The 26695-nt window shown below is 39.9% G+C and overlaps 2 protein-coding genes across 3 annotated transcripts in view; one reads left to right on the top strand and one right to left on the bottom strand.

The window, feature by feature from the left end:
* LOC113116636 (polypeptide N-acetylgalactosaminyltransferase 1) overlaps nt 1-2175 on the top strand; it is a 90573-nt gene extending 88398 nt beyond the window's left edge. For both annotated transcript variants that reach the window (XM_026284892.1, XM_026284893.1), the window contains one exon: nt 49-2175. In XM_026284892.1, the coding sequence (XP_026140677.1) occupies nt 49-195 (147 nt within the window). In that variant the 3' untranslated portion in view covers nt 196-2175. The remainder of the gene's footprint in view (nt 1-48) is intronic.
* LOC113116635 (transmembrane protein 245-like) lies at nt 1498-26568 on the bottom strand. Its single transcript, XM_026284891.1, has 18 exons — nt 25824-26568; nt 23483-23600; nt 23281-23376; nt 23083-23205; nt 20545-20736; nt 20294-20463; nt 18790-18813; nt 15009-15113; nt 14805-14887; nt 14621-14711; nt 11854-11952; nt 11639-11770; nt 11441-11563; nt 11220-11365; nt 7617-7717; nt 6557-6731; nt 6151-6345; nt 1498-6045 (listed from the first exon to the last, which is right to left on the bottom strand). The coding sequence occupies exons 1-18, from the start codon at nt 26415-26417 to the stop codon at nt 6000-6002; spliced, it is 2613 nt and encodes an 870-aa protein (XP_026140676.1). The 5' UTR covers nt 26418-26568; the 3' UTR covers nt 1498-5999.
* Between the last annotated feature and the right edge of the window lie 127 nt (nt 26569-26695).

Here is a 26695-nt window from a genome sequence, read left to right as displayed (position 1 = left end):
GTTCTGACGTCTCACCCACAACACATGTCTGTCTCTCTCTCCCTGCAGAAGCTGAGCCTGGTACACGTGAACAGTAATCAGTGTCTGGATAAGGCGTCTGAAGATGACAGTCAGGTGCCCAGCGTCAAGGACTGCACCGGGAGCCGCTCGCAGCAGTGGCTGCTCCGCAACGTCACACTGCCCGAGATATTCTGAGCTCGCACACGGACGGACAGATGGACAGACTCTCCACACGTCCCTGACGGAGAGAACGGGAGAGAAAGGACTGCTTTCCTCTCAATCCCGGGGGTCTGCCTTCAAATGATCTCAAAGAACAGAACCGCATACAGTATGTATATGAATCTCCCCATCACTCCACCTTGCAGAGGAAACGAATGAACGATGGAGAGAAAGACTCATGGAGAAAAGAAACTCGAGTTTGATGCCGTTATCCTCCTCGAAGGTTCGAAGGGCAGCGGGCATTTTGGTTATGTTTACGAGAACGCCTCCCTTTTAGAGTATCAGTGTGTGTGTGTTTATGTGTGTGTGTGCGTGACGGGAATGCTTGAATCACAGTGTTTTCCACAGGAGTTTCGCCCTTTTTTAAGTTACATTTTTTTCAAGCCGTGTAGAAATGAAGGGCATCTAGCACATTAAGGAAAGGCTGAGTGCATGTGTGTGCATGTGAGATTTCAAGAGAGTCACATATCAGGATGGGTCTCCCGTCTGTGGACATTACAGTGGTCTGCGATTCGTTTGAAGCAGGGGCCCCCCCTACTGGCCACCGACACACACACACTGACCTGTCTATCCATCTTCATCTCAGCCAGTGGACTACCAACAATCAATCACCTTATCGAGCTATAATCAATGACCAGGATGTTATTCATATCATCTGTGTCCATGTAACTTTTTTTTACACCGAAGGTTGATACTTTTTTGGTTTCTGCATTTCTGAGTGCCACGTACAACAAGCTCTTTTCACTTGTTTGGTGTTGTTTTTTATGTCAAGTCTGTCTCTTAAAGATATTATTGGAATTTAACACGCAATTTCAGGCCAGTCCTGAACTCACCCTGAATTGTTGCCTTCCTTTGGGTTCCAGCCCTTCAGCTGACGTCGTTTACCCATGCGCACGTGGGTTGATCGGGAAGAGATGGATCATCTTCTGGCATATCATCCAACTGTACAAGGGCTCGGTCTCACTGTGTACATGCACAAGAAAGAACTCTTTCTGTCTGATATCTTTCTTTGTTTACGTTCACTTTAAATTGTTACTGACTTTTGTGTAGAATTTCTTTTAATTCGTCGCCTCATTTGGCGTCTGAAGGTGAAAGAAGGCTGCCTGCTGCATTTCAACTGATGTCTGATAGCCTAAAGAGATTGTCCTGCATTTCAGATTCATGAATTTCATTCTTCTGATTTTATTTTCAAATGGTCTGGGATTTCATTTGAGCTGTGATGGTTGAAGATGGTTGGAAAATGAAATCGAACCCCTCTGTTTTGAGGTTTGTCACGTAGAATCAGGATTTTTTTTTTTTTTTTTCTCTCCTTGAAAACTCTTGACCCTGTCTAAATACTTTAAATGATCTGTACTCTTTGTGTCCTGGCCATTAGTCCAGAAATTATGTCACTGTGTAACAAAAAAAATCATTCTAAATTGTAAGATTCTAGATTCTAAAACAAAAGATTAATAATAAAGATAAGAAAAGGTCAAATGTGAGTCTCTAAATTGTAAGATTGTAAATGCACGGGAGATTCTTACAAAGGTAACTCTAAACATTCTACATTTTAAATATCTAAATATTGATTATAGATTCTAAAAAAGATTCTAAATATAGACTACATTGTGAAAAAAAATATTCTAAGTAATGACTGTAAATTTCTGAAATTTAAGACTGTAAATATAGATTCTAGATTCTAAAAAAGATGATTCTAGATTGTAAATAAAAGGGCCATTTCATCGCAGAGGGTGAGGAAGGATCTTGCAAGTATTTGGACAGGGCCTCAAGATCATCTGTAGAGATGTGTGAGTGTCAACAAGTGTGTGTGTTTCTATTTGTCAAAGGGATGTCTTTTGTTTTTGTCTTTTTTGTTGAATTGATGAGGGTCTGGCCTGCTGATTGGTGGGTTAGAGAGCCCTGTGTTGAGATGATCCACAGGCTGGAGAAATAAACCACAGAAAGTTTACAGTCCAACTTCTATGTTAGCCTGTATGATCTTTGTTCATGTGCACACATGCAGTTTCATGTTTTAAAAATAAGTTTTATTGAGAACTGTGAAGTTGGTTTTAGTTCCTTGGTTTTTGTTGCACAATGGGGTACCATGCTGGATTGTTAAAGTATTATGCTGGATTTGGTACCCTCAGGCATAAACGTTATCAAAATTATCATAACTTTTACAATTCTTGTGCAAGTGCAGGGTTCAAGTTTCATAGTTAGTTTTGCCTTGCTTTGGTTTATCACTTGGTGGCTAAATATCAGACCCCTGCACTCACAAGACTAACCTAAGACTAGACTAAAAGTGTTTGCCTTAGAGAAATAAAATAGGAGAAAGTCATTAAAATATATTGTATTTCATCTTAACCTGAAAGATTACTGTGAAAATATTTTTTAGTTGTTTTTAACCAATATATATTTCCAAGTATATTACACCTAAGCATTGCAAGTTGTTGAAAATAAATTCACACATTTTTAGTTTAGCAAATGAAGGATAAATGCTGAGTAGAATAGGAAAACTTGCTTTTTATAAACCATATACCCCATATCTGAGCGTGAACATCTGGTTTCCCAGAATCATTTCATCTTTTAAAACTCAGCAGCACTTCACTTGGGTTTCGAGGAAGAATATAAAAGACTAATTGGCTGATGGAGACTAATGAGTGTTGTAAGGTTTGGAATGAAAGGTCATGAGGGAACATTTTCTTCTATTGGTGATGCAAACATGATCACATGCTAATATAGCAGGTTTCAAAATGAGTAAGCAGTATGTTATTTATATAATTGCTATTATTCAATTAATTTTTTTTTTTTGATGCGTTAAATTTAAGCATGAAGGAACTTGACTGATCTATGTTGGGAATTTAGAAAAGCATTGGGCTATATAATTTTTAAACAGTTATTTCATTAAAATATTTTTTTTCTTTTGACGTGATAAAATTAGGGGGAAAATGGAACACTGGAACCTTTCAAACAAAAACATAAGCCTCACAAACCAAACCATGCACGTCTACTGCTCATTTAACAGATGACAGACTCGGCGATCAGGCCTTCTCACATTCACTCACAGCGCACCCGAGAAAGAGAGATAGTCAATAGCACGGTTCAGTGTAATTGAGCAAGAGTGAATGGCAATCGATTTCAATCCCACCTCAATCCTTTCTGAGGTGGCTCAATTTTCAGCTCTCTGATATGACAGTGTGAAGAATGGCCGAGAAAGTGTGAACTCATCAGAGGGCATCTGAGGCCAAAGGTAACATTGGGCTTAATAACACTTAATAACAGTTGCAATAACTGAAAAAAAAAAAAAAAAAAATACACTAACAGTTCATTTCGGTCCTTAAATTTCACCATTCAAAGGAGTCATGAACTGAGAAATCAAAAACAACTGGAATACTCTATGATGTGATAGCATGAAGAAGATCAACGCCTGCTTCTACATCACTGCCTGTTTTTAGCCACGCCCATCGATTCGCACGTGTAGTAGGAAATGACAACAGCGACAAATGCAGGTCTACGCAGAAACCAAACGACAAATTTTAAGAAACTTTATATTTAATTAAGATACAGACAACATCAGTAAGGACTCGTCCTTTTGTTCACTCCACTTTACCGCAAATTCGTTTACAAGCTGAAAGATGATGCAGTGCCGACTAAATTGCATTCGACAGTAATGTTGCAACACAAGTGCAATTGTTTTTATTATGTGATCACTAATTGCTTTATCTGTTATTACTGATCGTTTGAGATGTACTGAGTGTTTATGTGTTTTTAACCTAAATCACAGCAGTATCCATCTGTGAAGGATGTAGGCTGTCAAACATACACAACGTATATCAATCATAGTACTGGCCGTTTACTTCCGAGTCTACAACTTCTTCACGCCTTTTCAAACAGAGCTTCTGATGAGGGGGTCAAAAACAGGACAGAAAATAGCTTGTTACTTCTAAATTGTTTTCTGATGTAAAAATAATGTTATAAGTGGACCTCAGAGAACAGTACAAAATAATAATAAAAGGGCCATTCATGATCCCTTTAACAGCTCTGGGACTTTTTATATCACTCTGCTTGTTTTGAGATATGTCCAGCTGCAGACCCACAGCGTTAAACTAAAAGAAAAGTTACTTATTGATGCACGTATGATGTGCGCTTTGAACGTCGACCATTTCAACATGACTGTGATAATGGTTGAAAATCAGCTCAGGAATTGCAGTGGGTTGCAACATCCAATTCCCCAAATGAGCCTGATAAAACACAATTCAATTTTACACAACCAGAAAGACAGCGAATGCAGATGTACCCAATTAAAAATGTAATCGGTTTTATTAAAACAATTTAATAGTGCTGCGTATGAACAAAACAAACACTCAGTCTTTTTTTTTTTTTTTTTGTATTTCACATAATAAAAAATAAAACCATGCTTTTTTTTTTCCTTTCACATTTAGCTATTACAACAACTAACTATAAATCATATTTCTCTTATTTGGCATGAACCGAAAAAAGTGCATACACTTTCAGTCTCCAGTGACGTCTTTAACAGAATATTTGTGGACTTTTTGAATAACCTATCCTAAATAAAGGAGAAACAGCAGAGTGAGTACATTATCTATTCAGTGCAATGTATTCATGTATTGACACACAGGTTCTCTAATTAACAAGCTGATATCATTTCTGCCATCAGCATTTGGTCATTTAGCTCTACCTAAACTGTATCTCGTCTAACTGGTTAAAAGATGATTGTTTATAATGTTTGAGCACTGAACAACAGTACTGCATTTACAAAAAAAAAAATAAAAAAAAAATAACCACATACATTATTACAAAACAGGGATTTTAACATCCTTCCTAAACAGGAAGCTTTGTAAGAGACTTGAAATAAAATCCAAGCAGATATAGAAATGCATATGTAAGAAAGAGTAGTACATAAACATCTCTATGTACTTTACACAAATTCAGTCTATAGCCAACAGAAACTGTTAAGACGCTTGAGGTAATATGAACGTAAGCTGGTAAAAAAAACACAAAAATGACAAATACAGAACTGCGGAGATGCAAAAACTAGTTTAAGTTAGTGTCATTGTTATTGTTGAGATAGAATTTGTTCATAAACAAATCAAACCTTCAGCTTGAATAAGAATATTTGTATAGGTCAGCGCTGCTCAGTCCTGACTCTGCAGGAAGGTACAGTAGATCTCCAGGAACAAAGACAAAGATAAAACACTTTAAACAGGCGTTTAAATAGTAAAATCTGAGAGTAAATTCCTTTCATTCACACAAACTTAACCATTTACATGACAACAATGCCACACAAAACCACAATATGGGATAAATAATCAGTACTGCCAGACAAACAAAAAACAATCAGTGATCTAATAGGCTGAAAACATGCTCCACTGAGTGAGCCCCTGGTGGATTGTTACAGTAAACACGATGTAAACGTAGTATTGTTAGTGTGCTAACTGACGCTAGCATCGTGACACTGGCATAACTCACCAGTACAGTGCTAGACAACGCACAGGCGTGCTAACTAAACTTTGCACTGGAGTGTGCAAGCGGCATAGCTTTTTTTGTGCCCGGTATCCCAGCATTACCCAAATTTAGCATCACAGTGCTAAGTGCTAAGTGCTAAATGAACCGTTAGCACAGAGGTCGACATCAAGGGGCATCGATATTCTAAGTGCTATGAGAACCACAGATCTCTTAGGGTGAAGATATTAAAAGAGTTCCCTCTTTTATAGTGTATGGGATACACAAGAGAAGGGGGGGCTGTTAACAAGTGTAACAGACTGCTGCTCATACGCCTTTCATTCATCTCTCTTCCTCAGCTGCATTGGAGTTTCTGAGAATGACCTGAGAATTGAACAGAAAGAGAGTTTGAAAGGTATTTACAATGATTAAGTGGTTAATTTAGGCTGAAAGCAAATCAAACGATAAACAATAATAGACTGTTATCACCTGCCATGATGTAGAGGGAAGTGGCTCTGCACTGGCGTTGTCTGACTGCTGCTAGGGCTCATTAGCATTGCGCTGTAGATGTTAGACGCCACCACCAGTATGCAAAGCAGGATGGGACCAAAGATGGCACCCTCCAAACCTAAATAGTACGCACCACCTGCTACCGCAAGGCCAGTCAGATACGGGTGTCCACCTCTGCATATACACATAATATTAATGCAAATTATGAGAAGGTGTGGTATACAAATATATACAAACGAGCTGAGAACAAATGTTGTTGATACAGACTGATAAATAAAACCATCAACATTCAAAGAGGAATATTCTGGGTTAGTGAATAATGACGAAATGGTAAACTGTCTGTTTGGCTGACATTTGGACATCAAGTAAAAAAAGTCAAACACACCCTGATATATCGGAGTATATGGCCGTGTCCACGAAGTATGTTGGCAGCAGATGGCAGAAGAGCAGCAGCAGAGCTTTAACTCCCTCTGCCTGTGCCAGCCACAAATCCAACACCGCTGGCAGCGCCGCCCAGTACGTCCCCAAAAACGGCACCGCACCCAAGATTGCTGCCATTGCTGCAGAGAGACGAAGACAGACAAAAATGAAAACATAACCTTGGGGTCAGCAAGATTTGATTTTATTATTAAGCTCACCAAGGCTTTAATATAATATACTATAATATTGGTAAATATTATTACAATTTAAAATAACAGTATTCTATTTTAATGCAATTTAGAATGTCATTTATTTTTTGGGGGATGGCAAAGCTGAATTTTCTGCAGTCATTACTCCAGTATTTAATGTCACATTATTCTTCAGAAATTATTCCAATATGCTGATTTGCTCAAGAAAAAGATTTGCCCTTTTTTTTTTTTTTTTTTTTGGCAGAAGTATGCAAATACACATGCTGACAGGCAGGTAGGAAAGTCAATTTGATTGGACAAACATTTCTTAGTCCTACTCCTTTCACAGAATATTAGTGCTGTCAAACGATTAATCGCAAAAGTTTGTTTACATAAAATACGTATGCGTACTGTGTTTATTATGTATATATAAATATGTATTAAGTATAAAATTTGAAACTATTTATATGTATATACATTTATATATTTATTTAACTTATATTCTATTCCAAAAATTTGTATATATATTCATGTATGTGTTTGTATTTATATATACATAATTATACACAGTACACACTCATATATCATGTAAACAATCACCTATTTCACCTTTAACAGCCATCTTTTAATTTAAATTAGATTTGCAACAGCCCATATTTATAATGACTTTTTAAAATATAATAGAAATACTCCCAAGACGACATCCAGAAATCCTGATATTTTCTGTTCAGAGCTGCATCACAAACACTGTCAGTGTGAACATGCAGAACACGTGGTGGGAAACATGCCTAAGACAGGAAGAGGAGAGTCTTTTATGTCTGTTTATTTTAGTCTCACCTGAGGGGATGAAGACGATGTTGATGCCAAATATTGTGTGAGTAAGCCAAGTATAAAGGCCATAGAATCCAGCCATCTTCAGAGAGGCATCAAACACACCCCTGTACAGGAAACAGAGTGAGACAGAGGGCTGAGTCAGAGTCAATCAGTTTCTCTGTGATCGCGCTCATGAAAACAGGTCTAATGGAATTCTCTGATTTCTCAGCATCAGCAAACACACTGAGCTGAGACAGGAAACAGTGAATTCCTCTCCTCGTTTCACTTTCACAGCTTCTGGCATTGTCTATGATGGGAAATGTGCTTGTGAATGTAACTTTTTTTATCCAAGCCAATTACATTATGCTAATTTCTACTGGAGAAACCTGAAGTTAAGCATCATGCTCAAGGACGCCACAGTGCTTCTGCAGATCTGTGACCCCATTCATTCTCCATTTTCGGGGTCACCCTTACCTGCAGATGACTGAACCCTCCAAATTTTTAACCAGCATATTATTCCCAGTCAATTTCACCCCCATTTCAGTTCCGATCATGATTGCTGTTAAATGAACTGTTCAAATGGGGAAATGGCAGAAAAAGCAGAACAGTCTTGCCCTCTTGTGGTGATCACGAAGTACAGTATATAGTACAGTATATATTACTGGTGTTAATGGCATAGTTCAGCCAATTGTCATTTACTCACCATAGAGTCATTGCAATCCTCTACAAATGTCTTTCTTCTACAGAACACAAAAAAAAAGATATTTTGGGAAAAAAAACATTCCACCCAACTGACTTTTACTCTATGAAAATAAAATCTAAATATCTTATTTTGTGTTCCACAGAAGTAATGACATGAGGTTGAGTAAATGATGACAAGATTTTCATTTTTTTGGTTAAATCTCTATATAATCAAATTTCTGCTTCCCTTATGTGTGTGTGTGTGTGTGTGTGTGTGTGTGTGTGTATATATAGTCACACTTTTTTTTCATAGTTTGGCTGTTCCTGTGACTTATAGTCAGGTGCGACTTATTTATCAAAATTAATTTGACATGAACCAAGAGAAATTAACAAAGAGACATGAACCAAGAGAAAACATTACCGTCTACAGCCGCGAGAGGGCGCTCTATGCCGCTCAGTGCTCCTGTAGTCTACACTGTAATCATAGAGCGCCCTCTCGCGGCTGGAGACGGTAATGTTTTCTCTTGGTTCTTGATTCTAATTAAATGTGACTTATAGTCCAGTGCGACTTATATATGTTTTTTTCCTCATCATGACGTATTTTTGGACTGATGCGACTTATACTCAGGTGCGACTTATAGTCCGAAAAATACGATATATATATGTATATCATCACCACCCACAGAGACTCCACATATGTATACACACACACACATATATATATATATATGTGCTATATATATACTCTGCCGGATTACTCTTCAGTCTGCCACAAGAAACATTACTCTTCATTTAGTCTGCCACAAGAAACAGCAACATTAAAATCATGAACTCAAATGTCATTATTTAAAAAATAAAAAAAAACAATGACTTTAACAGTGCGTAAATCAGACCTTTCTGTAACGCTAACGTTAATAAGCTTAAACGTAAATAACGAAATAATTGTGTAGCGGAGTATTTTTTGTACACAGTGCCGCAAACTGTCAATCACTCCTGTACGCGTGCATCACTGTCCTCCTCAGCTGCAGCAACTTGCGCTCTCTCTCTTCATCAAGCTTTAAAACAAAAAGGGAACAAAAAGATCATATTGTCTTTGTGCATAGGCTATAGATTAATTAGATAAATGAATATCTAAATTTGTGCCTTGCCGTCTACGGTATTTGTTTAGAACTTAGAAAAAAGATGCTGCAGCCAATGAACAGCCAGCGGGGGCTGCAGGACGACTCAACCTCCGCAGACAGTTTTTAATGTTTATCAGACAATAAATACTCAAGATTTTGCTTTAGTATAACTCACAACGAGTTTCACACACCTTCTCCGGCCACGTTGAGTTGTTGACACTTAACAGTGGGAAAAGCGACACATGCGCTATTCACTTGTATAACTTAAGGGTGAATGGGTAATGTAGTTTCTGCTCTGGGTGGGATGAATTAGGAAGCTTGCATTGTGAAGGGCGCTCTGAAAATCGGCAGTGCAGGTAAAAGATTAAAACCTCTATTAAAACAGATCAGTCCAAATGAGCGTACCGGTACGCTACAAGCACGTTCTGGGCGCACGGAGAGGTGGCGGTACGCTCAAGAGCTATATTTGGAAGTGGCAGTACTGAGTACCGGTGCATACCGGCCCACTTAAAGCACTGGCAATGACTATACTTTGGAATTTTTTTGCAGTCCACTTAGAATACAACATGGAAATCATTTTTGTTTTTTATTGGCATTGATTGTTTTGAAATTCAAATGGTACTTACATGCCTGTGTTTTTATTTCTGTAATAAATATGGCTTTCAAGCCAACAGTTAATTTGGAGGATATTGATGGTTTATTGCAGGGATGTTGTTTACATGAGAAAATCTGTGTTACAAGTTAAACAAAAATTACAATAAACAATCATATTTTGAATTTAAATAGTTTCTTTGTCTTGAGTTTACATTAATTATTTACATTTTACATTTACATATCCAAAAAGTTTCAGTCTTTTAATTGCGATTAATTAGTTAATTTTTTTTAATCGATTGACAGCACTAATATATATATATATATATATATATATACACACACACACACACACACACACACACACTTCCACTGCAAGTGCATTACAAATGATTGCATTTACTTTTACAAACTGATGAACAATTCAGAGTTATTGCTAGTGAGGATATTCTTGTTATACTTTTAATATGCCTTTAAGACTGTGGTTCTCAACCAGGGGCCGGGGCCCACTAGCGGACCTCTGCAAACTTCCAAGGTGGTCGCGCGATGATTTAGGGGTGGGCGATATGGAAGAAAATATAACATCACAATTTTTTTTTTAAATATCACGATTCACGGTTTATCACAATTATTTATCATGTTTGCAAGTTTTAGCATAACAGCCAAACTAATTTCCCTATTATAAGTCTTTCAAGGTAAGAAAAAAAGGCAGATAGTTAGCTCAAAGTGGGCAAAGATAAAAAATCTGTGTCATTACTTTATCTTTGTTATTAAATATAAGAACAAATATACACATTACAACTACACAATATAGAAATAAAACGAACTGCTTTATTTTCAGGTACAAAAGGTGTATTTAGCAGGAGCATTCAAGAAACGGAATCAACAAATATCAAAATAAAACACTTCATAAACCGATTCCTAAAGCAACTGTTTTAAAGTCCTTCAGTCAAGAGCAGTAAGTGATTTTTCTTGTTTTGTTGTTTTATTAATGTTAAAGGAATAGTTCTGTCTGTCAATTCTGTCATAGTGTTTTATTTTTATACCATCATTTACTCACTCAAAAGTAGTTTTAAACTTGAATGATTTTCTATTTTTGCCGAACATACTTTAAATGCTATTTTGAAGAACGTGGAAAACCAAACGGTTGCTGGTCCACAACTGTTAGGATACGCAGATTCTGCAAAATATGAAGGATCTTGGTAAACCACAGATCCATGTGGACATGGTGTACCTGATAGCCTCTTCCACAGACTGTCCTACAATGTTTGAAGAGGGTCCAGGTTGGGAGAGGGGTGTGAGGCTGATAACCCATTTCACAGGTTTGTAGTATTCGCCACTGGAGCTCAGCAGGTAAAAAAGCGTGGTCAGAAAAATCACCTATGCATCCAGAACAACTATTAGTATTTAAAACCACCACTAATATCCAATCACATCAATCTATGTGTGTATTACCAGAGACAGGGCGAAGTTGAGCAGTGCGGAGCCGCTGTGGAACAGTACGGTGAGCAGCGTGGTTGTTGTGGATATCAGCAAGCCAACATTTCGACTCATCACCACCCACAGAGACTCCAATATCTAGCGCAGAAGACAACATATTCATCAATCTGTCAAACAAAGACACTCCCCACCACACACACACTGAAGCCTAACCGAGAGCAGCGTCTCGATATTCTCCTGAACGAATGAGGCGATGTCCTGCCAGTCCAGTATGTCCCCGAGCCAGCTGTTCTGCCTGTGCATATGTAGCTTGTGTCCACGGGGTCGTCCAGAGTGAGTCATGTTCTACAACACAGAAACACAGACTGGAATACAACCAACAACATGTCAGTGAGTGAGTGTGTCACTGAGTAAGGTTTTGTTATTACCTTCACAATCCAGGACTGATAGAGACGGTCCCACAGTTCCAGAACTTGTTTCTCAATCACAGCTGTGTTGTTTACTTTATCACCCAACATCTTATGAAGCTACAACACACACACACTAAAAATCACTCACATAAAAAATGATTCATACTGTCTCTGTAAACGGTTAAAGGCATGCCCATAAAATTTGATTTAAAGATTTAATTTCATAATTAAATTACTTAAATGTTATTTCAGAAAAGAAAAGAAAATAAATTCATGTTTAATGAAAATGCAGTAACTATACCTCTGAAAAAAAATTTTAAACCCTACTGTCAATACCTTTATGATTTTTTTCCTCTTAACTAACCAAGACGGGTCTATATTCAAGACGTGAATATGCACATGCTTGTGAAAAAGAAATGCACTGAATTATTGCACACTTGTTGCATACTTAAAATCTTAAAAGCATTTTTTCTTTAAACGCACTTGCAGCTACCGTATTTTCCGGACTATAAGTCGCACTTTTTTTCATAGTTTGGCTGGTCCTGCGACTTATAGTCAGGTGTGACTTATCAAAATTAATTTGACATGAACCGAGAGAAATGAACCAAGAGAAAGCATTACCGTCTACAGCCGCGAGAGGGCGCTCTATGGTGCTCAGTGCTCCTGTAGTCTACACTGAGAACATAGAGCGCCCTCTCGCGACTGGAGACGGTAATGCTTTCTCTTGGTTCTTGGTTCTAAATAAATGCGACTTATGGTCTGGTGTGACTTATATACGTTTTTTTCCTCGTCATTAGGGGTGTAACGGTACGCAAAAATCACGGTTCGGTACGTACCTCGGTTTTAAAGTCACGGTTCGGTTAATTTTCAGTACAGTAAGGGAAAGAAATGCAAACATTAAACTGCAGGTTGTTTATTATTATACACTTTTTTTTATATATACTTTTTAATAAAATATACATAAAAAAAGAATAAGAAATAAAATACTGCTGCAAAGTTATCCACTAAATAAAATACTCTCAGTCTCAAACCAATATCATATAATAAAATATAATGAAAAATATAAATAAATAACTATGATTATAGTGCAGCATTACCAATCCCAGCTTGTAGGCCTGCTTCACCAGGCTCGTCTTCATGACATCAATATCCCAATATCTATATTTGATGTTGTGCATGAATATAAAGCCTACTGATAAAGGACACCGTCAACAGTATTGACGGCAAAATAGACTACGTATGTTTGACAGGTGCAATATTTGAAAATCGATAATTATTCATTTATTATTTTTAAATTACATTTATATCTGAATTTATGTCAACCTATAGACTTTCAAACATCAAAGTTTCATGAATTAATATGTATGTGTGTACAAAATGACATATAAACATATTTTCCTGTTCTATTTTGCCTGAAAACTCTTCCAACACACTTGCGTGTCGCGTGAAAAATAGGCGTCGGTTCTATTTCTAGTATGCACGCATTTTCTAAATGCGCGTCTCAACGCAGGCAGCCTGCAAGCTGTAACCTGTTAACATGGGAGCCCCACGCAGCTGAGAAGCTTGCACCACGCATCCAAGTGTGTCGCCGGCATTAGAATCAGCTGCAGGGCGATTTGCGCTGAACGCGGAGACTTCCGCCACTTAATATGTTCGTTTGGAAACACGAAAATGTACTTATTTTCCGCGCACAAAATATTGCACTCCATCATTCGGTACACACGTGCACCGAACTGAAAGCCCTGTACCGAAACGGTCCGGTACAAATACACGTACCGTTACACCCCTACTCATCATGATGTATTTTTGTACTGATGCGACTTAGGCCCAATCCCAATTCTATTTTATACCCCTTCCCCTTCCCCTACAAACAGAGTGTCTAGGATTGGTAGTGCCAATCCCGAAAAATCTTCGTTTGAAGGGCTATCTGGACCTTCCCCTTACCCCTACCCCTCCAACCAAAAGAGAATCGAGACAGGGAAAAGGGAAGGGCTAAGGGGTAGAATTGGGATTGGGCCTTATAGTCAGGTGCGACTTATAGTCCGAAAAATATGGTAATATAATTGAAATAAATGAAATAAAAGGCCACTTAAGTTTACTTGAAAAGAAGACATTTGTAATAATGTAAAATTAAAATATTTTATCTAAATCATTTTAATAATCTGTAGTGTGTTATTCAGTATTGCATTTAAAGTGAATATATTTTAAATGTACTTAATTGCAGCTTCAACATTACAAATATATTTAAATACATGACAAATAGGTTTCAAGAGATTCAAATATATTTTAGTACAATATAGTGTTTTATTTCAAAGAACAAAATGAGTAATTATAAAATTACATACAGTATAAAGAAAGATTTTACGTGGATAAAAAAAGCACCCTAAAGTTTGGAATATTGCATTAAATATATATTAACATGCAATTAAGAGTATATTATTTCCATAATTAGTCATCTTTTTTTAAAAGATATTTCTAAAGTGCTCTTCTTTTCCACAAGGGTGTATTCAAAATAATGCAAACAGCGTTTTGAGGACAATGGCATATGAGAACACAACTTGCAATTATAATAACTTGCAGTTGGTTTCTCTCCCAAAGCAATCATATTACTACAGAAGTCTTGGAATATATCCCAAGATTCATATGAATTACTTTTTTGTAATGGTGCTTTTTTTTTGTCATTTCACAGCCCTTGGTCACCATTCACTTTCATTTTATCAGTCTCTTCAAATGTTATGAATGTTGTTCCGTATAGCTTCAACAGCACTCATCTCTTAACTCTGACCTTGTGTGTGATCCATTCTCTCCCATGTTGGTAAACATTTGTGGCAGCCGAGTTTAGAGCCTTCTGGACAACTTGGGCCTCTGGGAGCCAACTACACACACACACACATACAAACAGTCAGTTGCGCAACATTTCGAGAAGATTCCTAAATTCTAGTGAGAGGTAAGTGTGTGTTTCAGCTTACTTGGCCCACTCTGGGTGGTTGGACACGGTCTCATTGATCAAATTACTGGTGACCTCTATGATATGAACACTCTCTTGGTGCACCTGTGAACAAAAATACAATTGGTGAGAGATGATGCGTACAGAGCATGGAATAAGTCACGGATCACGTCCGTCACGCAGTGGGAAAAATCGGCCCAAGGACAGTGGCTTGGAAACACTGTACCATAGCTGTGAGCAGCAAGGCCATGAGCAGTGTGCCAGTTACCAGCAGGAAGATAATGAAAATACTGATCAGCTTATCCAAAGAGCGCTCCAGCCACACTATCATCTGCAAAGAAGGAGAGAAAGAGAGTTCAGTAAGTTTCCACAAACTAAATCTGATCATACATGCAAGTGTGTGACAACACAGAAACCTTCTTCCCTCTGCCAAACCTGAGAAACAATGTTGGGTTCTTTGGTTATGAATACTAAAAAAGTAAAATGCTCACCTCTTTCAGTGAAAAAATACAGTTCACCCAACAAGAAATATTATACTTGTGTTTATCCCACAGTATTTCAAGTCGTCATACACAATTGCATTGTGTGAAGAAGAGACAGAAATTAAGATTAAAGGGGTGGTTTACTACTTTTTCTAGGCTTGATTGTGTTTATGGGGTGCAGTCCAATATGGATTACTTTTCCCATAATTTACCTTTATTTTATACCGCTCTGTTCCTTCTTCTATGAATGCCTCGATGAATTCCTGGTTTTTATGAAGCCCCTCCCTCAGATTTAAGCTATGGGCTCAGATTGGTTAGCTGGCCCAGTATATTGTGATTTGCTAAACGCCTAGTGTAATCCAGGAAGGCCACGCCGCTCACCTCACAGCCTTGCCCCTTTATTGCATGTTCCCAGGGGGCGGGGTTTGTCAGTTTCAGGGTTTGTGATGTCACCAATCCAGGAAGTAACTTGTTGTAGTCACTACAGGCAGTAACTGTAGCCATTAAACTGCCGCAATTTTAAAAGACAATATACACATTACCTAAGGTTAAAAAAGTAAAATCCCAATCAACCACCCCTTAAAAATAAAGGTTCCCTTTAAAATATTAACAGAGGGTCCATGGATCAGTTTTGAATGTCAGGAGTTCAGTTATGCAGCCTAAATTTCATTTTTAGATAGAACCCTGTGAAAGTATTAATAGTAAACATCATGATGAAAACCAAAATCATGCTGACCTTTTTTTTTTTTTTTTAAACTGCTCTGACATCTGCTAACTTGTTGGATGAAATGGGCTAACAGCAACGCTGATGATCATCTTGTCAGGAAACAGTGAGGGGTTGCAAACAGGAGGAGGTGGACATATTTTTGTTTTTGGCAGGTGGACTCGGTTTCTCTGCTCACCCAGCTTCTGTCGGCCCAGCGGGCAGCACTTGCATATTTAATCTTGTTCTCTGATTCCGTTAGTGCTATAAATGTTAACATCACACACAAACCTGGTAATGTTGATGACGGATTAGTTTATTCTGTTAATAAAATCGAGAAAAAAAAATTTAAAAGAAAAGAATTACTCGTCTAAGACTAATATGCAGTTTAAAAGCAATGCTGGCAAATGCAGCAGGATTCCTGAGGGGAGGGACATACTATCAGACCTGAAAATAACTTCACCATCTGCTCCTGATGAGCCACAGTCAGACTCATCTTAATCTGACACAACCCATGAGATGCTACTGCACATGGAACATTTACAACGGCATAAATCAGAAAGTAATACAAAGAACAAAAACAATAAAGCTATTTGGAACTTTGTAATATTTTGAAATCGTATTTATTCCTTTGATGGCGAAGCTGAATTTTCAGCATCCATTAATCCAGTCTTCAGCACAACAAGATCCTTCAGAAATCTGTCTAATACGTTGATTTGGTACTCAAGAAACATTTACTATTAACAATAGGGGTGCACAATATATATCGGCCGATTATTAATGCGCATCTCGTCAGTAAAGCAATTTCACAAAGAGCCATTGTTAACTGACAAGCTGCGCAAATCCGCGTTCATTATCAGTTGGATTATCAGCTTGTCAGTTAACAATGGCTCTGTGTAGTAACAGCTGCTCTATGTGAAATCACGAACCTACTGATAATTACTGCTGATTAGATAACCGGTGTTATGTCAATTTGTCCTATGCTGTCAGATTTTCCTACCTCCCACTAAAACAGTGGGTAGTACAATACGACAACGAAAAATGCTACTGTAAAGTTATGGTTTATTAACGTCTACACCTACCACAACCCTAAACCTACCCTTTAAGTACTGCAAATACAGTAATTATGTGTTATATTCGTGGTTGTAGCTAGAAGGGATACAGCTACAGGAAACCAACAAAAACTATTATTTTCTACCAATTAGATTGCGTTTTTATTAAAGTCTACACCTACCCCAACCCTAAACCTACCCTTACAGTAATGCAGATACATTAAATTAAATTGTTTAGCATGAGGAAAAAGGACGCGATATTGATGTGCGCATGCGCAGTAAACCCGGGTAGGAAAATCTGATGGGTAGGATAAAAGTTCAGGATATCGGCTTTACTGACTAGATGCGCATTAATCATCGGCCAATATATATCGTGCCCCCCTAATTAACATTTTTTCACACACTCTCAAAAATCAAAACATCACAAGCAAGATGAAAACAGTGTAAGCAATTTATTGAAAAAAAAACTAAACCAAAAAAAAAAACAAGGCATCAAGGCAAAGTTTTGGTCACATGTTGACCATTTCAATGGCAAGCTCCAATTTGATGTATACTATTCATTGCTTTAAATGTAGACGTTGTGGTCATTTTCTCGTTTTTTCTTTATTACTTTATATTGTTATATCTAGTCAAGCCAGATATTGATATTGTGCTCCCATTAGTGACACTCACGCGGTGTTTGCTTACTTTTTTATCACAGATGAAGTGAATTAAATGCAATATTTGTCAAATACACAGATGTTTCAGAAACATTTTCATGAGAAAACAGAAACTATTTTTATATACTGCTTGTCATGTGGTGAATCTGGCCAATCGTAAAACAGCTGTGTCGCTCTGTAGAAACAGGTGAGAGTCTCAAGTCGGACAAAATTTCTAACCAAAGTCGAACGCACCTTTCGTTAGCTTGGCATTGAAAATGGCCAGCATTGTTTGCCTTGTTTGTTTTCAGTAAATTGCTTGCACTGCTTTCATTTCACTTGAGACTTTTAGATTTTTGAATCTGTGCAGAATTTTGTCAGGTATTTTACTTTTTTTGGGAAATTTTTTTGTTCTATGCACCTCGGTTGGATTGTTCTGAAGGTGCGGTGATTCTCTGGCTGTTTTTCTATTTTTATCGTTGAACCCATGAAACATTTTTTTTTTAAAGATTGTTCAATACATACTAAGTTTAAAAGATTTACAACTGTGTAATTTTTCAACAATTGGATTAGGCCTGTGTAGTGTGCATGTAGAGCACTGTAAATCATTCACTTCTACCTTTACCAGTAGGCAGCTCACTAGTTCTTGGGGCAAAGCTTGTGTGTCTACTTAAAACCAAACCCAAGAAAACCCCTTTACCAAACCCACCCACACCTGAAGTACTCCACAACGCCACCAGCCTTGGTCTCACAAACCATAGCATCCCCTCTCCCAAACCTCCATGCCCACTATCTGTTCTCTTCCTGCATGCATCTCACACACTCTGAAGGCAACCAACCCAACACATCTAGAGCTGTGGAACAGACCGTGGACTTCCTCAGGGTTTTGTTCTGCATGTTTTCTGACAGTTAGTATGTCAGCATTTCAGTCACATCCAGAGTCACACGCTCCTTTCCACAGCACAAACAGCCATAAGCCAGTGAGCGAAGCAGAGCTCAAAGATGGAGGGGTGAAGTGGAGAGGGGAAAGCATTATCCAAAGCTTTTAATGGTAGCGCACACTGTCATTCTTTCATTCTCTTCCCCTTTTTCTTTTCTTTCTCTTGTATACCTGCCAGCACAAATAATTTACCTGCTTGTTAAGCCAATGCCAGAGCTTTGTGGGGGGAGACAGAGAGACACACGGTTATTAGAAACAACCAATCAGTATCCAGGAAAGCAGCAAACATCAACGTGGTTTCAAGGCAAATAACAGAACAAGACCGGACAGTGACGTTACAAACAGAGATTCATATTGAACAATAAAGACAAGGTGTGATGCGGTGGCCTTTATTAGGGACAAAAGAAATAACTGCTATAATTATCCTCTTTAGAGTGTCCTCATCTTTTTTTACCTCATTTTATTCATGTGCAAATCGGTGGGCGGGGCTAAACATGCAGTGATGTAGGAGGCGGCTTTGACCTTCTTCTGTGGAGGCGGTGCTTAGCCACACTATTATGTCATGAAGTGGCACATTCCACATCTTGTCTTTTTGGCAGATTGGCTCCAATGTAAGCTTCTTTTAGCCTTTACGAGAAAGTTTTGAGTTCTGATACTTACAGACTTTTTTTATATGTATCAAAAGATCAAGGGAATTATGATTTCAAGTTCACGACACCTTTAAATGGACTTTCCTCTGAGATCAAAATCACAACTCACAGCAAATGTATGTCTTGGATTGCTTGTGTAATTTATTTCATTGAAGGTCATATTATAATTCTTACAATTTCATTGAAGTCATGTATTATTTTGTAGTTCCTTGTTTAGTCAGCAGTTATTAGCTAGTAACAGTTTAATGTTCTCAAGCTAATATTACTCTCGTTTGCTTCTTGGTGAGTGGTAATTTCGGAGCCTGCATGTTTTTAATACATTTGCACATAAGAGCATGTGGGACTCAGCATGCTAAAGAATGAGAGAAGGCACAACTAAGTTAATCTACTGGATTTCTATGGGGTCAGGAAGGAGTGGGCAAATGCTTTCTTAGAGGTGTGGGATTTCATCTAGACTGACTGCAACAGTGGGCTTTCATTCTCTTTAGACCGTCCAAAGATCAAACCCACTAAAATGAAAGTGACATCGGCATGAGTTGGTCTTGAGTTGACTTCCTCATGTCACAAACCTCAAACAATAGACAACAAAAAAATTTAAACTACCAAATCACTGTGCACGGACTTAAAATAGTTACTCTTGATTTGAACTGAGTACTTGAGCAGATTTGAGAGACAGGAAATAGGTACCAACTATTAGGTTAATAACATTTCCTTACAGAATTACTCGTTCACATTGAAAACCAATTCTGTTAAATATTCATTTAGTTCCCAAATGCCTCTACAAGAAATGATATAAACAGAAACATCCACATCTGCTCTTCATTGCTTTTATTCTGTCAGTTATGAATACTTCTGGTCTTCGTCGTGTGAATAAAAGGGAATTAGCAAGCCACAACCACATTCAGTTCCTCTTTATATTTATAGATTTGTGTCACCTAAATGTGTGCATGTGGCAACAACTACCAGCAAGCAAGTGTTGTGAAGGATAGTGGGTCAAGAGACAGGTGAGTGCTTGTGTGTGTGTGTGTAACTATACAAGATATTACCTTAGTGTCGACCCGAAGCAAGAACTGAGCTAGGCCTTTGATTGGTCCAGGCAGAAGAGCATCCTGTCTGTCTTTGACAAATGTCTCAGAAGCACCCCACCATTTCACTAGTGTCCGCCAGATGAAGTCCTTCATCCCAAAATGGACAACCATCTTCTTCAGGGCCCAAACTGGAAAATATGACACCCATCCATGAAATCATGCATACTATCCCACACTTGTGACCTGAGAACCATGAACACAAAATTTACCAGCAACAGGGATGGGAAGTAACTGTAAGATCCAGAGGTTGAGCCAGATCTGCACCAGCACTATAGCCCACGCAAGCAGCACAAAGTAAATATCACTGGCCTTCTCTTTGTGCTGGATTCCCCTGAAGTCTAGTCTGCTATGCCGCCGGGATGAGGGAATGCTAAAGAGTCTCTTCGGGGGGTCCATTGCTTCTGTTAGGGGCAGACAAAATCTTTACTTATTGTCACGGGAGGAGCACAAGACAGACACAGTGGGCGTGGCGTCAGGCCTCGGAGAGGCTTTTATTAACAGAAATCATAAAACAAAGGGAATAAAAGTGGCCAAAAGGGGGAAAGTGTCCAAAATAACAGGGAATCTGGTGTCCTCGTTGTGCTGCGGGATTTGTGTAGGTCGGGCAGTGTTCATCAAGGAAGGGTCCAGGCAAGGGGCGGAGTCCGGCGGCCGCACGCGCTCCCCTCCTTGGTCCGGGGCGCGAGGGGCGGCGGCTTCTCCTAGCGGCCGCGTCTCTCTCGTTGGCCGCGGCGCTGGTAGGGGATGGACGGCCCGGCATCCTGGCCCGTCGGCCGTGTATACGGGTGCGGTCCCCATCCGGATCGCGGGTCCGGCAGCTCACGTCTTGGTGGCGCGGGAGTCCCTCAACGCACCCTTCCTGGACCCACGAGGACACCAGTGTGCATGCACGGGGAAGAGACCGGTCTCCTGAGGAGAGGCGCGTTGGGCTTTTAAACAGCGGCGGTAATGAGGCTCCACTTCCTTCAGGTGTGCCCCATCACACGCCGCCAGCCCTGACTCGTCCAGCGCCCCTCCTCTCACACACCCACTCCAGTCGGGAGCCTGGTGAAGGGCGGCGATTTAGGACGGGGTGCCGGTGACAATCAGGGAGGAGGCAGCTGACTCGTCACATTCCCCCTCCCAAGCGACATCCCCGTCCCCAGGGCGCCACCCACACGGGAGTGCTACCATCCTCAACCAGGCTCCAAACGGTCGGAGTGGGCGGGGCTTCCTCTCCGGGCGGTCCTCCCTCTCGCAGCGCACCAGAACAGGGACAGAGAAACCGGGTTTTAGTGACAGCCTCAACCAACCACAGGGTAAAATGACAATGGAAAAGTCACTTACCCCTTGTGTGGCTGGGAGGCTGTCCCCAGTTTTCCTCCGTCCCAGTCTGGGTTCTCACGAACGTTTGCAAGCGAGAGGGGGTGACGTCACCAGACGTTTCCCAACTGCGCTGTCTAGGCTCCGCCTGCCCGCATTCTCCACCAGTGTCACGGGAGGAGCACAAGACAGACACAGTGGGCGTGGCGTCAGGCCTCGGAGAGGCTTTTATTAACAGAAATCATAAAACAACAGAGGGAATAAAAGTGGCCAAAAGGGGGAAAGTGTCCGAAATAACAGGGAATCTGGTGTCCTCGTCGTGCTGCGGGGTTTGTGTAGGTCGGGCAGTGTTCATGGAAGAAGGGTCCAGGTAAGGGGCGGAGTCCGGCGGCCGCACGCGCTCCCCTCCTTGGTCCGGGGCGCGAGGGGCGGCGGCTTCCTCTAGCGGCCGCATCTCTCTCGTCGGCCGCGGCGCTGGTAGGGGATGGACGGCCCGGCATCCTGGCCCGTCGGCCGTGTATACGGGTGCGGTTCTCCTCCGGATCGCGGGTCCGGCTGCTCACGTCTTGGTGGCGCGGGAGTCCCTCAACGCACCCTTCCTGGACCCACGAGGACACCAGCGTGCATGCACGGGGAAGAGACCGGTCTCCTGAGGAGAGGCGCGTTGGGCTTTTAACCAGCGGCGGTAATGAGGCTCCACTTCCTTCAGGTGTGCCCCATCACACGCCGCCAGCCCTGACTCGTCCAGCGCCCCTCCTCTCACACACCCACTCCAGTCGGGAGCCTGGTGAAGGGCGGCGATTTAGGACGGGGTGCCGGTGACAATCAGGGAGGAGGCAGCTGACTCGTCACATTATGATGATAGAATCATGATATGATTATGATAAAATGCTTAAATATCGGGGGAAAATATCGGTAAATCGATATATCAGATCGATATATGAAGAATGCTGGTAATCAAAAAAGTTGATGGCCCCCATTACCTTCCATAGTATTGCTTTCCCTACTATGGAAGTAATTTGTGACCAACAAGTGTTTGGTTCTACAAAATTCTTTAAAATATCTTTCTTTTTTTTTTGCATTCAGCATAAAGTTTGGAACAGCATGAGGGCAAATAAATGACGACAAAGAAAAATGATGATTTTAACTCAAATGAGACAATATAAACACAGGATCATGAGCTTCTCACATCTAAAAGAAAACAATGCCCTGCTTCACTCACATGCATGCAGCAAAATAGACTATATGATTATTAAATAAAAATGCACACACTTCTGAAAGTCAGTCATAACCTGACCCACACAAAATCTTGCACATTTAAACCATTTCTGCAGAATCCCACAGATTATCCCTCAAAGTGGGAAAGAGCTCTGCAAATAACTTCAAACATCTACTTGAATTTGAATTAACTCAGCATAAGTGATCTGTTATCTTTTTTGGGTCACCTTTGGATGGTTTTTTGGTGCTCTTCTCTTCCTGGATCTTTTCAGCATGGCTGACATTACTGCAGGAGATTGCCATGAAGATTGTATTAGCAGCAAAGGAGAGCACCTGACCAGAGAGCTCACCTACACATAGAGAAGAGAGGAGTAAGAGTCAGAGGACATCAAGAACAGAGGTAAATCAAGTGAGAGCCTCTTCACCTTTCCCTGGAACCGCAGGCTTCTCCTGAGAACCCACTATTAGCAGTAACACCACCACCACAAACACAGGCACACGCCAAGACCCTGTCAGAGAAACTGGGCAAAAAGAGAGGATTTTTAGCATTCCTTCACTGACAGGACTGAAGGTTAATACTAAATCCCAAACAGAGCCATTCACCAGTTCAAAACAGAAAGGTCTTACCCAGGTAGAAAATAAGTGCTGCCCATACTGGCACAGACAGTGTACGCAAGCAACCTTCCATCCCAGGCGTCCACTTAAATGCCACAGCCAACACATAGCCCACAACTAAAGTGCCAACCTAAGAAAAAGAAAGACAGAGAACACATGGGCATCTCTGGTAACCACTGTGCCTGCACCAAATATCTGCCACCAATCTATTTATAAATCACAAAAACCCTCAGTATGTTCACAGCCCTCACAGGCACTCCAAGGGTGTTATCAGCACACACTTCAATGAAGTGGGTCAAAGGAATTGTTTTCCCAAATAAGAAAATCTGTCATATTTGTGTTATAACATACCTGTCAAGTATCCCGTTTTGGCCGGGAAAGTCACGTATTTTACCCTTCTTTCCCGCCGTCCTCCCGTATTAGTATTTTCCCGTAAGTCTCCCGTATTTTTATTATTATTTTTTTTTTTTACCTGCGCTATTAATAAAATAATAATAATAAAAACATTCCCAATCTGAGCTCTGTCACTAGTCTAGCGATAACTCCCGTCTGTAGTAGCCTGTCGCGAGGGGTGTGTGAGGTCAGATGACATGAGTTATAACGTGGGAAAAACAACAACAAAAGAAAAAACAGAGACGGATAATGGATGCTACGATAGAGAGTGAAGGCACACCTGCCAAAAAACCAAAACCCATGTGTAAATACCGTGATAAATGGGACAGCGAATTTACTTTTTTAAAGAATGCAAAGTCTGCAACAAATTGGTACAACAACTCACTAAAAGAGTAAAAGAAAAGTTATGTGAAATGAAAAGAAAAACTGTTAAAGAAAAGCAATATGAAATGAAAAGAATGTGTGGAATTAAAATAAAATGTAAATGTAAAGACAAGCAATGTTAAATTAACAGAAAATATGCAAATAAGCCTTTAAATAAATGCTATATACCCTTTTGTGTTTTAATTTGGGCTATAACACCTGTCTTAAAATGTAAGGGATACTGGAGCTTTGTTGGGGTGGTGGGACTGCTCGCAATGGGCGCTGGAAAATTTCCCTTATTTTCAAATCCAAAACTTGACAGGTATGTGTTATAATGATCAAATAAAGTATATCGTTTATCATTTCCTGGTTCCTGTTCTTTCAAAATAGAGCCAGTATCCCTGCCAGCTTTAATATTTTTTTCTTATTATTAGGTGATCACAAGGTACTGCTGGATGGGGATTTTGGGGCCAAATAACAATTTAGACTAATTATAGACCACATGACATGTAAGAATTAAACTAAGCACTTCAGAGAGAACTTCAAACTAAAAATCAGATACTGAGGTAATTAAATTGAAAGTCAGGGTGAAATTGAAACCTTTAGAGTTCTTGTAACCTTTAGAAGAACTTAAAATATGTCTTATGATCTATCATCTGGCCTGTGTGTAGCCTAAGGGACATATTTTTAGCATCTTGGGATGCCATGATCCAATTCCCATTCATTTACTAAACATCAGTTCTAGATAAACTGACATTCACATGGTCATTTATGTTCATGAATACATTTCTATACAAACATATTTGCACATGGTTATGTTGTCCAAAGCCAGATGTGGCAATACAGAGGTTGACAGATTTGCAATGCAGGCAAAACATATGTTTTTCTAATGGATGGAAGAGAGACAGAATGTGACACCCAATGATAGTGCTCAACAACACTAACAGAAAATTATTTAGCTTTAAACACAATATGTGGCCCTGGACCACAAATATGGTAAACATTTTTTTGATATTGCACTGTATTCTTCATCTGAGAGCTGAATGAATAAGCTGATGTATGGTTTTTGTTAGGATAAGACAATATTTGGCCAACATACAACTATTTGAAAATCTAGAATCTGACGGTGAAAAAAATCAAAATATAGAAAATTGCCTTTAAAGTTTTTCCAAATTAAGTTCTTCACAATGCATATGACTACTCAGAAATTAAATTGAGATATATTTATGCTAAGAAATTTACAAAATATCTTGATGGAAAATGATCTTTACTTAATATCCTAATTTTAATCCTAAATTAATTTTTGCATAAAATAAAAATAGATAATTTTGACCCATACTGTACTGTATTGGTCCAGGGGGTCACATAAAGTATATATTGCACGAATCATTATAATATCAAACTTTGTTGCAAAATGTAAGTTTCATATTTATGAATGTTATAATATTATCATTACTAAATGTACATAAATTCATGAATTATTCTGTTATCTAAGTAGGAATGAAGTTGAAGTCCCTGTCCCACAAGTTGCCAGTCATCCACCTGTGCATTGTCTGACAGGAGGCGTGTCTCTGTCCCATTCAAAGACAGAACTCACCCACGCCGCGTTGAAACAATCCAGGCCGAGACAGATGACCGTGCAGACGTGACTGAGGATCACCTGCATGCCAATGACGCTCCAGAACAGATAGAGGAAATAAAGCAGGGGAACACCGGCCCCAACAGCCAGCAGTACATTGAGCCGATCTATGACCAGTCCTCCCAGAGTTTCCACCCCGTAGTTCACGCACCACACCGGCACCAATAGAGTCCCAACCACTATCGGTGTGCCGCTGTCCTGCAGGCTGCTGAGCCAGGAGCGGCCAAGGCGGGCGAGCGAGTATTTGAAGGGGTGCAGAAAAGTGCCGCACAGCACCGCCCAAAGCAGCGGCCGCAGAAAAGCCTCCAGGATGAAGTAGACCAACACCGCTGCTCCGCAACAGATCGCCACGAAGATCATCGCTCCCGTGTTGTAGAAGGCCTGTTTGATGTTTTTGTCGAACTTCAGGGACGTCTGCTGGCTCAGTAGGTGGCTCACCATCCCGACTGCTGGCTGAACGGTCTCGCTGAACGAGACGTAGTGTGGCCGGCTGGTGCGCGGGGTGTCCGGCTCGGTGGCCTCGCCTGGACCAGGGTCCTCTGTGTCTGCCATGCTCGCTGGCGTCGCTCCGTTTCAGTCCGGAGGATCCAATGGAACTGCGGGCTGGGCAAAGAGTGACGCAGCTTGTATGATGAAGTCTGGGAAATGTAGTCAAATTACGGTGGTGTTACAGCCTACCACTCTTGTGTGTGTGTTGTTGTTTTTTTAATGTAGGCGCTGGTGGTTTGTTATCTCTTAAAGTGATAGTTCACCCAAAATGAGAATTGTCAATATTTACTCGCCATTATACGGTTCCCTTTAATGCACTAGAAGTATTACACAGCATTTAC

This window comes from Carassius auratus, chromosome 16 (genome assembly GCF_003368295.1).
Source record: "Carassius auratus strain Wakin chromosome 16, ASM336829v1, whole genome shotgun sequence".
NCBI lineage: Eukaryota > Metazoa > Chordata > Actinopteri > Cypriniformes > Cyprinidae > Carassius > Carassius auratus.
The sequence above is the reverse complement of the archived record's forward strand: the minus strand, read 5'-3'. Positions and strand labels throughout refer to the sequence as shown.